We start from the raw sequence: 14,670 nt of genomic DNA on the forward strand, positions 1-14,670 counted from the left end.
ATTTGAATATAAAATCTAATATAACATTAAAAACATATCTTAAAACAAAGCTAAGCAGTCTTTAATATGTTGACATGAAGTTAACACTGTTAGAAAGTTGTTATCCTTCAAAATATGTACCAGTGTAAATCCCCATGTCAGCAAGAAGGTCCAAGTGGAGTCCAGAAGTCTGAGATCACATTGGAGATCTCTACTGATATCACATAAACCTAAAAAATAATCAGAAAGTTTGATGGTTCAGACAGTAAATTAAAATGTCCAAAGTCATATTGTTATTCTTACCATAAAAGGCCTTTGTCAGCCATCACGGTTTCTAAGGGGGATGTGCATGAAAACTGGATCTTTAGTAACTGGGTGAGTTGTGTCCAAAGCACGACCGGGCAGACCAAAAGTAACCTGGCATCAAACTAATAAACAAACTAACTAGTCATAAAATACAGAGTATATCAAACCAAAATGCATACCAAAAATTTACAAACTGGGAAATTCATTAACTTTCTAAGACTCTTTTCGTTTTCACTCAAATTGTTAAACATATCTCCAGTGAAAAAATATCATATTCCAAAAATTACTAAATAGATATATTTTGACTGGTGTCTGAGACATTTGGACCTTATGTGAGAAGGGAAAGAGAATTCTTAATGCCATGTTAAAGGCTCAGAAAGATTCAAGGACTTTGCTTTGTGACCTTCTGCTTTGGAGCTTTTACTTACTACCTCAGAAAATGTTACATTTTTAAACTTGTATAGCAGCAAGGTGGGTCCCTTTCAAATGTTAATAAGGGAGAGGCTTCACTTCATCCTCTGACTTTAATAAAACTGGCCTCAGCAAAATAATTCAGCCTTAATCATCTCAAAATGAAACAAACATGCTCAAGTTCCGTTTTCTTCGGAATGGGCTTCCTGCTCATATCAGACGCTGATCAATAATTTTCTAGACGGACACATGAAAACAAGTGAATTGGAAATAATCACACATAAGCACATTTCAGATAGCATAAAATATGTTTCTTTTTAGTTACTAAAAATGAACTTCCTTTTTCATCACAGCCAAAGTTAAGAAACTGATGAATTTCTCATTAATAAAAACATGTCTAAATGCCTAAGACAGTAAGTAAACACATTGCTTTTTCTCATAACCATGATATGGCACAAAGACATGAAATCTCAACATAGAAAAGCCAGAAGGATAAACATCTTCAAAACAAACAAAACAATTTACTGTTAATTTCTGCAGGCTTTGAGGCTAAGCATATGGTATGCTTATAAAGTGCTATCATGTATAATAAAGATCAAACAGTATATAATAACAACTGTTACATAATATGATCTGATGCCGAGATGATTTTAGAAGTGATGTTCGGAAGATGAGTGGAATCATTTTTCATTTAAGACTTTATCTGACAAAAATAAGCCACAGTATTTATATGAATTCATATGAATAAATACTCTATCAACAGTGTTTCCGATCTCCAATCTTTCAGCGATCCAAATTGCAAAAAGAATTCATCCACAATTGTACAAATCTGGCTACTCAGAAACAACAGTTCAGTTCCCACCAAGAGCGTTTAGTGGATCATCAAATATGCTGCTTGAATCCGTGGCTGTACTGGTCTCTTGAGACGGTGGCGTTTTCTTTGATTTCTGGGGAGCCTTCGTCACCGGTTTTACTGTGCTTGAGGAGAAGATGTCATCTTCAAAGAGCAGAGAGACAGATCAAATATTTGGTTAAATGTGCCAATAAAAAAAAAAAAAAAAAAAAAAAAAAGGTAGACTACAAGGCAGTATTAAGCATGTGCATGTAAATCCATATATGTCTGCACAGGTTTTATTGTTGCTTACCCATGTCATCGTCAAATATCGACTTGGTCTCTCCCTTCGTCTTGGACTTGTGTTTTGGCTTTAAAGTGTCCGTCAGGTCAGCAAAAATGTCTATGTTGTCATCGAACAAGCTGGCATCAGTGGTCTTCTCTTTGTGCTTCTTGTGAGCTTTAGGCACAGTGGCTACTTCATCCTGAGAGCAAAGAAATTCAGCTGGTAAGCAAATCAATTAAAGCGCAGAAAACCTTGACAGTGTAGAGTGCTGCGGGGATGATAGATTTTATGTGGGCCAACCCGGAAGTAGGGATCATCCTGGTTCCCTCAAACAAATAGCCAATAGTTTGAGTTTGAATTATTTGCAAGTAAAAGCCGCTGTAAAAATGTGCACAGATGAGAAGATGGATTTACTGTTTTCGGTGTGATGACGTTTAATGTTCCCAACAATCTCCGTAGTCTTATTTCAACACACAAAAAAAAAGTTCAAAATTCCTGAGTGGGTATTTGTCGACAAACTGTATGTCATATAACAAAACACAAAAAAGCCTCAATTCCTATGGTAGCTGCTCAGTGGTACATGAAGCCTTAAAACTTTAACTTCCCTGGTGTAAAATTATGCAGCCCTGAGAGCATGTTCACTAGCGTCTTCCACAGGTCGAACTTACTTTTCAGACAAAATGGCTCAAATTCCCAGAGTGGAACTAGTCATTTTGCTGGGGTTATGACGCTGGGGTTATTGCTGCTGCTTCTTTCACAATGTAAGCTTATGGGAAAAAAGTCTTCATGGGCTCCAGTGTATTGTATTGTGTGATGTTTTAATTACATGGTTTGGTCACTCTATCAAATTGGCTTCTAAGCCTGGGTCTGTTCCTGGGGGCTCAAAGGGAACCGAAAGCGCAAAACTGCTAATTAATTTCCTGGCTTAAGGATTCATTCCTGCAGCGCTCTATTGCCATCAATAAAAAATAAAAAAAGGTACCTGGAAGATGTCCTGCTTCGAAAAGCTGTTCTTGATTTCTTTACTACTTGTGGACGAGGGAGTGGAACTGTTGCTCACACCAAAGATGTCCTCGTCGTCATCGTCTTCTTCCAAAAACGACGAGGCCTTGGATTTCTTAGTGGTTGACCTCGGCTTGACCTTTTGGAAAAGGTCATCACTGTTGTCGTCAAAAATGGATGGGAGTGTGCTTTTGTCTTTCTTCTGTCCCACATCGCTACTGGCAAGAGGTTGTGTAGTGTTGGTAGTTGGTTTGCTGGAGGGTGTGTTAGTGACCGAGGTGGCCCCAAAAAAACCATCGGAGCCAAAGAGGTCATCCTCGTCAGGAGCCGGCAGCACCTTGCTGCTGTCTTTACTAGAGTCTTTCTTTCCAGTGGTTGTGGATACTGGCAGTGTCAGTACAGAGGGTCTGGAGGATGTTTCAGGGACAGAAGACTGAGAAGGTGAGGAAGTGGGCAGGGCTGTGGGTGCAGCTGAGTTGGGTAGTGTCGGACTGGCACGCGCCTGGCTGGACTTATCCGGTGGAGGCAAGACTAAACGAGAGAGACTGCGGTTTGGCCCGGCAAAATCTCCACCTGCGGTATCTGCTTCATCTGCTATAGATCTTTGGGCTGCTTGCTGCCTTGCTGCTCTGGACTGGGGTCTCCGTGGTGCAGAGACTTTGGCACGACTCTGCATGACAGAAGATTCGCACTCACAATATCACATTAGAAGTCCCAACTTAAGGAAAGGCTGCTAAAAAGACTTCTAGATAACAGACATAATACTTCAGGAATATAAAACTCACCTTGTGTGCGCTTTGAAGTGTCGTAACGTGGACTGGGGAATCGAAGCTCACTCCGTCCTCGCGGTCTGCCTGGGCTCCTAAAGGAGTTGTGGCGGGGCTGGGGCTCAAGCTGGCGCTAGAAACCCCAGAGGAGGAACTGGGGGCCATGCCAGGTAGTACACTAACGGCCCCTGGCAGACTGGGCATAGCACCAGGGAGCAAGGCAGCAGGGTTGATCATCAGATTGGCCTGAATATAAGATCAGATGCAACAATACAATCATTTATTGAGTCAAAACAGCACCATGGACCCTGAGAACTTTTCCAACAAACATTCTGCTGCCTCAAAACTACACATTTACAGCAACTCTCTGTTCATGAAGTTTTTCCAGAGTAGTTCCAAGCAGCAGATCAGTCAGAGGAAAATGAGAAACCAGGACTGTAGATGGAAATGAGGCAAGAGCAGGATGCGGTAACATCTTTTGAAACTGACAGAAAGAGCAAGCTAGTTCTTTTAGTTTGTCAAAATCAAATTAAACAGAAACGATCTCCGTCTCTGGAGTCATGCTGTTGTACCATAGCCAAGCTTTGAAGTTGGAATATGAAAAAAAGCCTAGATGGAAGACACCTTGAAAGAGACAATAATATGTAAGTGGGGATAGAAAAGTCTTTCCTCAGGAGGAAATCAGAGTGAAATGTCAGGAATGAAGACATTTGATTTGACAAAAAAACAAAAATTTTACTTGAAGTTTCCCAATCCTTGATGAGGAATCTTTAGGTTTTACAGGACTCGGTGCAGGTTTCTGTGTGGTCAGATTACAGCAGGTTCAGAGTTGTATCCAATAAAGGCATTTATTGTGCTAATCGAGAAATAACAAATCTTTCAACTTGAGACATAACGAAAAAAAATGTACCTAAACTGTGATACTACAATTCATGGTCTTGAGCACCAACCTGCAGCCAGTGCTACGTCACAACTTCATCTCTTTTACACACTTAAGCGTCAGGAAAATCTTATTTACTGCTGTTTACTGTAACCGTCCCCAAAAGGACAAAAACTGGAGAAAAAAAAAAGAAATGGAAAAAAGCCATCTTCCCCTCCAACCAGACTCTGGTTTTCAACTCTAAAACTCAGGAGGCATCAGACTGTAAACGGCTGCCTGCTTCTGTTGACTGACTGCGCTCTACATGGTGCATTCAGGGGCTGCTCGTAAATTACAAGCAATGTGCCACACTCTATTCACATCCAACTTTTCAAAGATTATTTGCTGCACTTAAAGTGCACTTAACATGTAGAGAGAAGTTCACTTTATGTGAAGATAATAAGTTAGTCTACGTTCATCGTATTCTAGAGTGGTCTTTCTATTCCAAATTTTAATGAATTTTAATTTAATGAAACCCAATAATTACCAGTTTTTCCTTATTAATCTACATTTATCCATTCATGACAAAACAAAGAAGAAAACTGTGGTATGAATCGAACAGTGTATCTGGAGAGTCGTTGACACCCCTACTTTCAACAGGCTTTAAAATGTAAGGCAGATGTATCCATCACACCATATCAAAAATAATAATAAAAAAAAAAAAGGTCTTGTACCAGTACAAACGAATGTGTTCGTTGTTATAAATAACAGCCCATGTCGTCATCACTTTGACATATGCTTACAGTAGACTCACCTGAATCTCTGATACAGATTCTGGACTTGCCAGTGGTGCTCTGTCATTAGGTTTACTGGGCTTTTCTGCTATTTTCTGTGATTGAAAATGACAGAAAAACATGACGGAGATGAGTATTCTTCTGCTGATCTACAATTTGGGGAATTCAATGACAACTTGTGGAGTTCATTTTCTAGTTGATGATGCAAAGAAAGCAGGAATCCAGTATGATTCTAATCATAAAAAAAGACAGCCTACCGGAGGAGGTGGTTTTGGCTTGATGGCGCTGAAGAGGTCATCCTCGTCATCATCTGCAAACAGACTTTGTGCTGCCGGCTTCACTGAGCTGAGCTTGGGGCTCTGAAAAGTAGACATGGTCATGCGTCTTTACCATCAATTGAGAAAAAACATACATTCAAACAGATAACTATCTAAATAAACTAACCGCAGCTTTCCCTGAGGTGGCGAAGAGGTCAACATCTGGGTCGTTGTCCTTCTGTTGCGTCTGACTGAACAGCAGCTCCTCATCCTGGAACACACCTGTGCTCTTTGCTTGTGGTCGCTCCTCTGCAGGCTGTAAAAAAACCAACAACAAAACATTGTAATACCATGACTGATGGAAAAGTGACACACCTCCTCAGTCTTAGGTTTCTCCGTAAATCACACAAACCTTTAGTGAGTTTTGCGCTGTGGGTTTACTGGGTGTGAATATCGGTTCATTCCAATCAGCCTCATCTTCCTCCTCATCATCAAATAGACTAACAGCGTTTGTTTTGGCTTTCTCCTCCTTCTTGTCAAATGGTGGCGGGCTGTCTTTAGGGAGGAAGCCGTCATCATTGTTAACTTCATCCAACGGACTCTTTGTCGGCTTTTTGGCGAGAACGTCGATGCCTCCGAAAAGACTGACCGCTCCAACCGGCTTCTTTTTACTTTCGTTGCTCTCCGACACCGGCGATGATGAGAGTGGTTCCGGGGCCTTGGCTGCTGGCTTCTTCTGTTCTGAAGGCTTGTCCTCCGCCGCTGTCCTTGAAACCGCAGCCTCCTCCGATTCCTCAAACAGGGAGGACGATGGGGAGGCCGCAGCAGGTGTCTGAAGAATACAGGTATTTAAAAGAATTTAATCTCTAGATTACTAGAGAGATGATGTTAATTAAATCGAGTAACCACTTAACAATTACAGAATTTAATCCTAAATATTATTACTGTGTGACAACCTTATATAGCCAAAGTGATATTTTAATTGGGGGTCTTCTGTTTGAAGGATCTAAACAAGCCTCTGGGGGCTGAGAAAATTCTTGGACTTCGTACAGCTCACTGGAGGCGAACTTCAAAAACAAGATCGTCTTTCATGACAAAAAAAAAAAGAGTTATGGCACCGCACTCACTTTAGCAGCCGTGGCTGTAGTGGTTGTGTTGACAGCAGCAGGTTTGATGCCAAAAAGGGATCCTTTATCATCATTATCATCATCCTCGTCTTCAAACAAGAGAGCAACTCTCTGAGGCTTCTTCTGACTATACGAAGAGGGACCAAACAAAAGGATAGATAAGAATTCCTGCCAGACAAAGAGTTTCTGTAAAGCATGATGGAAGTGATTCTATACATCATATATTGTACAGTTATTACAGTGAGCAGGATTATCATTTTATCATGATAACATCCTTGCAAGCGTAAATACCTCGACTCTTTTGTTGGAGCAAACAGGTCATCTTCATCTTCGTTTTCAAAGAGGCTGCCTTTGTGAGATGTTTTGGCACTGGGGAGACTGGATGGGGCGCTGGCACTGGGCTTCATCCCTCCAGTCTTGACCTCTGGCTTCCCTCCACTACTTTGAGAGCTCATCCACTGGTCCTGTCACCCAGACATTCAGGAAAGTAATGCATCATATCGAATGTTCCAGTATGGAGCAGTGAAATGTTACTTTGTGTATTCTTGTACCTCATCATCACTGAAGAGGGAGCTGGATGTGGCCTTGCTGGGTTGCGGTGTAGAGGCTTTAGCTTGATTAGGTTTTGGTTTAGATTTAGCCGCAGACGCAAACAGATCCTGCAAAGTGAAGAGCCAGATTATTGTACAGAACTCACAGCAGTCTTGACCCAATTCAGATGTATCCAAGTGTGTTAAAACATCAGTTGACTGTATTTACCTCTTCTTCCTCATCATCAAATAATGACAAAGGGGCCTTGCTGGTTTTGCTCTGGCTTGTAGGTTCAGGCTTAGACTGGCTCTTGGAGATGGTTGGAAATACCTGTGGAAGCAAAAATAAATATAAAATGTAATTCGAACGTAATACTGCTGTTGTCACTTTGTTTCCAGTGAATTCGAGAGCATTACCTGTGTGTCTTCGTCATCAGAGAAGAGGCCTCCTGTCTGCGGTTTCTGAGTCTGCTTGACCCCGGCCTTCCCAGCATCTGGAGCAGGCCCATTCTGAAATGCACAACAGGAAGATAAGATTTTGTTATGTAAACAGTTTTCTTCATTCTAACTTCGTTTTTTCAAAGCCAGCAGTGTGATCCAAACAAAATCAAATTTGGCCTTATCTCAGACTGCACACACTCTGAGCAAACATCAAAACACTGACTACAACTTGGTCACTCTATTTAATGGCATTCATGTCTAATGAATAAACGTGCGAATCACTGTTGGAGCTGGCATATTCTTAAAACAAAAAGTAAGTAATACACTAAAATTGTTATAACTCTGTTAGTAAAAACTGGAAACACACTGGCTTACAACCAGCTGATGACGAAAAACATTTGATAATGCACACACTGTGGCTACTGAGGCCCAATTGTTGGTTGAAATCCTGCCATTTTGCATGTGAAAACACACCAAATTTAATTTTATCAGGACTCAGGAGTTATACAACGAACTATTCAGACCTCCTCAGATTTCTCAGACTCCTCGCTGGTAGACAGCTGACGTTTTTTCAGGCCCTCACTGAGCAAGCTTTTAGTCCCAGGACCAAACATGGAGATGGCCCCTGCCGGCATCTGATGACAAAACAAAGAATTTGTTGTCCAAAAAATGCCACAGAGATATACCGAAAAAAAACCACACAGCCATTAATACTGTGAGCTGCAGCTGCAGGATATGGTTAAAAAAAATGTAAAAAGTCGCATTGCTACTACATTGACAGATATCAAAATGGCAATATGATCTACGATTAGTGAGGAATTATCATTTGCAGTCTCAGTGAAAATACTGTAAAAAATATGATTACCTGGACTTTGGTTCTGAACCAAACGTACTCACTTAGTCTTTCTTTCGTCTTTCTCTGCAGCTCTACAGCACTTACTTATAATACTGTTTTGTCAAACAAATTGCTGATGCAATTTCAACACAGCTTCTGCAATTACACCTGGTAATATTGTGATTTTGATTAATTGTGCAGCCGCGCTTTGTGACATCATGTTCAACCAGACCAGCATTGTTGATCTTTACCTTTTTCTCAGGCTGTTTAACCTGCTCTTCCGCTCCCTCCTTCTTACTCTGAGCAGGTGCACTGAACTTCTCATTGAATATATCACCATCTTCATCTTCATCTTCAAAAAGGTCTATAGCTTTCTTGGGTTTGGTATTCCCCTGTCCAGCTGTAGGAGAAGGGAAAAAAAACACAGTGGTTTAAGGGGTGAAGATCCCATCTAATTTGGACTGTAGAACTGAAGAGCCCGTCCTCACGTACTTACCAGAGTCAGACTTTGTCAGGCTTTTCCCACCGAAGAAGTCATCTTCTTCATCCTCATCATCAAACAGCCCACCTCCGACTCCTCCTACTCCTCCTCCACTAGCACCAACTCCTGAAGGAACCCGTTTGGGGGCAGCTGGAGTTCCGTTCTCCTTGTTCTCCAGTGAATCAGAGTGGTTCCCAGAACTGAACAGGCTGTTATCTGTGGAGAGAACATGATTTTGCTTTGACTAGGGACCACAATGCAGACAATGAAGTAATATTGGCTGTCATACCAGTAAGTGCTACTACCTGGGAATATTGAAACAGCACCTGCCGGAATCTTCTTTCCAGGTTTGTCAGCTTCTTGGATGGAAAAGAAAAGTTATGTGGCAATCTGCTGGCCAAGTTTTTTTTTTCTGTATGTCTGTACCCATCTTATCTTTACTTCTTTGTCGATCTTACCTGCGGTTTGAGCTGTGCTTTTAATGCTTTCATTCAGCACCTTTTTCTCTTCCGACACAGGAGGTTTTGGTGCCTCCGCGAAAAGATCACCCTGAGTGACAGAACGTAATACAGCACAAATCAAATTCTGGCTGCAGCCAAGAGTTTACATAACGTGGAAATGGACTGAATACGAAAGAGCTCTTAAAATCACTTTGTTAAACATACCTCATCATCGTCGTCGAACAGCCCTCTCCCTCCACTGAAGAGGCCACTTTTCCCTCCGAACGGGGAGAAGTCGTCGTCATCCATCTTTGGTGGCTTAAACATGTCATCCCCGTCCTCTTCAGCAGCTGGTACAGTGTTTAAAAAACGCATTATTAAGCAGCATACTGGCAAAATGGGCCTGCTGTGGAAATCACTGATGCAAAATTAAACACAAACGATGACGAATGAAAGTCCTACCCTGGGGCTTTGTAGGCTTTGGTTCTTTTCTGCTTTTACTTTTCTTCTTAGATGCCAATGCTTCAGAGACATGACATGGTAGAAACACAAAAATTCATGAGCATGCACATGCAACGATGGCACGCATTACTTCAATCTCAAAAGTAGGGCTAAAATGAAAAATTGATGAGTTGCCAGCTGTTAAATTAATCACCAACTATCTGATAATGGATTAATTGGTTTGGTTTTTTATGGGGAAAAAAGGCAAAGTTCTCGGATTCCAGTTTCTTAAACGTAAATATATTTTCTGGTTTCTCTACTCCTCTCTGACAGTAAACTGAGTGTATTTTGGTTGTGGACAAAACAAATATTTGAGAAAGTCATCTTGGGCTTTGAGAAACAACAAAACAGTCCAAACTACTAATTGTAAAATAAATACAACATAACAAAACAACCAGCAGATTAATCTACAATAAAAAATATTTGTAAGTAGCAGCCCTACTCAAACGTAAACGCTGATGTTGTCTTTTCATTAAATAAGGAGAGTGAGCGAAACAAAAGAGTGAGATGACACACTACCAGTTGGTTGATAACGACAGTGACTTACATGCCCGATCTCCCTCTGGTTTGTTCGCTGGTTCGCCTTTGATTCGGGCTGCCAGCTCATCGGCGAACGACGACTGGCCTGTGTTCTGAATGTGACATGCAAACAACTATAAAGAGGAATGACATCAAAGTTCTCTTGAATGACTTCAGACTGAGGTCAAAAAATGATCCATTCACAGACGTGACATGACTGTTTGAGCAAAGTTAGAACAGGCATACCTTTGCGTCGTCGTCATCGTCCCTATCCGATTCTCCAAATATGTCAGAATCCTCGTCCTCCTCGTCTTCATCATCCTCATAACTCAACATGGAGGACTTCTAGGTGAGTGTCGGAGGAGGATATAAAATGATGAAGTTCAGTTTACATGTATTCTATTCAGGTGTTTGGCATGCAGGTGTAGTAGCAGACCTCACATATAATCATTACCTTTCAACATTAGGTATTATTTCTATTCATTTCTCACTTTATATATTGAACTACCTTTTTACCTTATATAATAATATTAATCCCTTGTGTATGCGTGAGTAAGACCTGAGGTGAGCTTGAACTGTGTTGGTTACTTTTGACATGAAGTGAGCAGAGACCTCAGCTGATTTACAGGAAACTGTGTGGGTGTATAAGGTTCTGTTCTCAGGACGCTACTGTTTGGACATCTGGGGTTTCTCTCTGAAACCTCCCTTCTTGTCTTGTCCTCCTAGTACTCCATAAACTGTTACTCTCAGTGTAGTTCTAAGTCAGACTCACCCAGAATGCCCTGGTGTGAAGCTGACCTTTCTGCTGAAATTGACTCTGTTATTTTCTGTTTCACCATTTATCAAACAATACAGAGACAATCTTTTGCCAATTCATCTTTTATGTGTCCACTTCTCTACCAGGGGAAATAAAGACTTCCACCACAGCAGGCAGCCGGCTTACCTTCCTTACATTATTGTGACCCTCTTCCTCTTCCTGATCAAAGTCCTCGTCTGAATGCTGTTAAATGAATCAGCGGAGTAAGGTGTTTATTTTCTTGTGTAAGGTACGGAATTAAAAACCTTGAGAAACGCCGTGACAGAGAAGGAAAAAAAAAAATGTCTTACAACAGCTTCTTTGCCATCTTCGCTCTCGATAACACTGTCTCTGTCACTGTCCACGGACATTTCTGGAAAGACAGTCATACACATACGTGAGGAAAATAAGCACCACAGTGTACGAGTGCCCGAAGAAGCGACTATGAGTTTATTACCGTCACTTGAGAGGTCACCAAGTCCAACATCCTCTTGTTCCATGAAGGCCTGGGAGCCGATCAGATAAGGAAGCGGCCTGTCCACATAAAGATCCTGAGACACACAAGCAAAAACAGACCCGCAGGTTTCAATATAAACATCAATATAAATGTGCATTATGACATGCATTTCTGCCTCATGATTTTAAGGGCTCGCCTTGGGCTCCAGGATGGCCTCCACTCTGTCTGTGACCTCCTCATCCTCTGAGTCAGAGTTTCCTGCTTTGATGTCCAGATGTTCAAAGGCTGACTCGAGCACTCTCAGACCGTAGTTCACAGCTTCCTGCATCTTGGGGATCAACTCTGCCTCTTTCTGCTCTCGCGTTTTCTCCTTGAGGGGAAAACATGAATGACTCTCACTGGGCAAGAAATGGACTGCAGCCAAATTATCTTCAAATAATAATACTGAAAAGCATTACTCGGTATTATACTGGCAGGTAAGTGTTGTACCCTTTGACAGTGAACATTAGGAGCATGATGGAAGAATTCTTTATACCTGCTCAGGCTGTTTCTCTAATGCATCCGCCTTGGGGAGAGCCTCCTCTACCTCCTCATCATACACTCTCTGTAGCAGGACACAAGTAAAAGACATTTTTGTCACTAAATGGATTACATTATGTTCGCCACAAGAAGGCCTGCAATAGTAGTTACAATAATAGTTTCAATTATATACACATTACATTTTCTATGAACTGTGTATTGGAAAGCATGAGAAAGTCGTTGAAGACGGAGTGCAAGCAGCTGTCTGTCGCCTTGGTGTCACGGATCAGACTGTCCAGCTGCTTTTCGATGTCATGTGTCTTTGACAGCATTCTCTGGGAGAAGTCTTGGAGGAACAGGAAGAGCTGTGAAGAAAAAAAACCCACAACGGTTATGAGGACACCAAACAGTTGCAGAGTTAGCTTAGTTTCCCAATCCCCTCAACTACTCACACTTATGATAAATCTGTCTGACTGTTTGAGAAAGTATGATCGTTAATTACTGTTTTCTTGGCCTAAATTAGAGCTTAGTAAGAAGTTAGAGAGACTTAGACTTAGACTTACGCCCGAGTCGGCTGCCAAGGACCAGTTGGCACTGGTTTGCCGCATCTCTTCAAGAGTCCACGGCCTCTCCCAGATCTGAGCATCGTTCTCTAAGTGATCACTCCTGCTTGGGCCATTTGCCATTCCCTCCGGCAACCCGCTCATCTGCAATCAGAGCACTTGTTGTATTTATTGCAATCAATAATTCAGATGGGCATCAGATGGACTTTTAAAGGCCTATCATTAATAACTCATGCAGGGGGAGGAAAACTATTCTTCCTATGTATAGGTTTTAATTTATATATTTGAACCAGTCTCTGCTTGAGATAAACAGCTGAGATACGAAAGTCCAAAACAAAGCCAAAGTCTGAACCGTAAGTTGTAGCGCTGACAATTGAGAGGCTGGGGTATAGAGGGAAACTTCCTGTGGATATCATGATGTTACTTCCTCCAAAAACATAGGAAACACTGAAAATAATATCACATCAGACAAAAAAGAAACCTGCACTAAAACCATTCTTTGTTCTGGCTCGTATTGTCGCCAACCTGTTCCGTGCTCTAACATAACAAGTACAGTAACTTAGTCAACATAGAATAGTCCGTGACAGGAATTTGGCATTCCTCCACAGAATCAGGGCAATCAGCGAGGCCAAATAAAATAACCCATGATACCTCCCAGCAACTGTGTGATTTGCTTCCTCGCGGTCAAAGGTTTAAATCCCCCCTCTGTTAAATAAACCAAGCACGAAGATCACTCATCGAGATGTTTATCTATGTGTCATGTTTGCATGTTGTCTGCAGAGTCAAGAGTCAATGTCAAAAACTACGTGGTGACACAATTAATTCAGTGGGTTTTTTCCTTTCTTTGATTCCCTGCCCATGGGACGACTGTGTTGTGTTTGTGCGTGTAGATACTGACACAGCTTGCGAGAGTCGTTAAAATGACCACAAGATAAATTCAATTTAAAGTTGAAACGATAGGTTTCCTTTGGCTAATGTAGTTTTCCTTGCTACACTTGCGGTACAAGAAGCTAGCTTCGGCTTGGGCAGAGGCGGTACAAATTTGCGGAAGGCCACTTGTTGTATCCATATAAAGTTGCACAAATGCCATTTCCTCCTGCTAGCTTTCACATTCAAATGGACTCGGCTTCTGGAAGAGAAAGCGGGGACTGTTTGGCTAGCAGCTAGCTCAACTTAGCTAGCAACACCAATGTTAGCTCGAGCTGTTTAGAGCCACGCAGAGTAACTCGAGATATCCAGTCAATTCAAGCGCCACGATGCTTACCTTGAACACCTCTGGTCAACTGCTGTCCACGACGATCAAGTGTGGTCAGGAACGACGTAAAAAATAAGATCGATTATGCTAAATTTGGCCTTTCCCTCATTGGTCTTCTGACAGGTCAGCCATGTTCTGTCTGCAGACAGTCACCTGACTACTGTTGCCTAGCAACGCGGTGAAAGTGGGGCGGAGTGGAACAAATCAACAGCGAGTCGAAGATTCAAAGCTGCTCTTCAGTGTTTATCATCTCTCTCTCTCACACACACACACACACACACACCTGTTTTAAATCACTTTCCACGCGGACTTCTTCATGTGCAGGGTGAAGACAGCCTGTGGTTTATGTCCAACGTTCTGGATATTCATCTCCACTAAATAGCTCTTTGTCACTGCCCACAGTGTGGTCTGACATTCTGACACTGCGCTCAGAATCAAAGAAACTTTTTGTTTGTTTTTTTCTAACTTAAATGTCTCCTCTGCGTTCACTTCCTGCTTGAAAGTCGTTTTCAAAACGCGTGAGGGAAATGAAACCATGCTGACACTCAATACATGAACCCTTCCCTTTATTGAGAATGTGTAAGACCAGCGTCTGACAACCCCAGTTTATTTATGTTTATTTGTTTATTTGTTAGGATTAGCTGCGCTCTAGAACGCCGCTAGTCTTCCTGGGGTCCACATTTAAAACCAGTACATTTAAGCATAAATCTGCA

General features: G+C 41.7%; 1 protein-coding gene across 8 annotated transcripts; it reads right to left on the bottom strand.

The window, feature by feature from the left end:
• Positions 1 to 985: 985 nt before the first annotated feature.
• washc2c (WASH complex subunit 2C) lies at positions 986 to 14,154 on the bottom strand. 8 transcript variants are annotated; one of them, XM_030442152.1, is made up of 31 exons: positions 13,967 to 14,149; positions 12,703 to 12,846; positions 12,340 to 12,504; positions 12,156 to 12,224; positions 11,817 to 11,990; positions 11,621 to 11,714; positions 11,475 to 11,536; positions 11,311 to 11,367; positions 10,614 to 10,712; positions 10,396 to 10,480; positions 9,810 to 9,869; positions 9,573 to 9,697; positions 9,366 to 9,456; positions 9,213 to 9,266; positions 8,923 to 9,123; positions 8,678 to 8,826; positions 8,116 to 8,226; positions 7,568 to 7,660; positions 7,380 to 7,481; positions 7,172 to 7,279; positions 6,912 to 7,084; positions 6,621 to 6,747; positions 5,906 to 6,325; positions 5,681 to 5,809; positions 5,494 to 5,595; positions 5,257 to 5,331; positions 4,323 to 4,382; positions 3,602 to 3,829; positions 2,797 to 3,486; positions 1,842 to 2,013; positions 986 to 1,693 (listed from the first exon to the last, which is right to left on the bottom strand). In XM_030442152.1, exons 2-31 carry the CDS (start codon positions 12,844 to 12,846, stop codon positions 1,548 to 1,550), a joined length of 4,365 nt encoding a protein of 1,454 aa, XP_030298012.1. In that variant the 5' UTR covers positions 13,967 to 14,149; the 3' UTR covers positions 986 to 1,547. The 8 variants fall into 8 exon arrangements, with proteins under 8 accessions (XP_030298012.1, XP_030298011.1, XP_030298010.1 ...); XM_030442151.1 differs by having other exon boundaries at positions 9,213 to 9,263; positions 10,396 to 10,501; XM_030442150.1 differs by having other exon boundaries at positions 10,396 to 10,501.
• Positions 14,155 to 14,670: the final 516 nt, after the last annotated feature.

The sequence above is a fragment of the Sparus aurata genome, chromosome 15 (genome assembly GCF_900880675.1).
Source record: "Sparus aurata chromosome 15, fSpaAur1.1, whole genome shotgun sequence".
Classification (NCBI taxonomy): domain Eukaryota; kingdom Metazoa; phylum Chordata; class Actinopteri; order Spariformes; family Sparidae; genus Sparus; species Sparus aurata.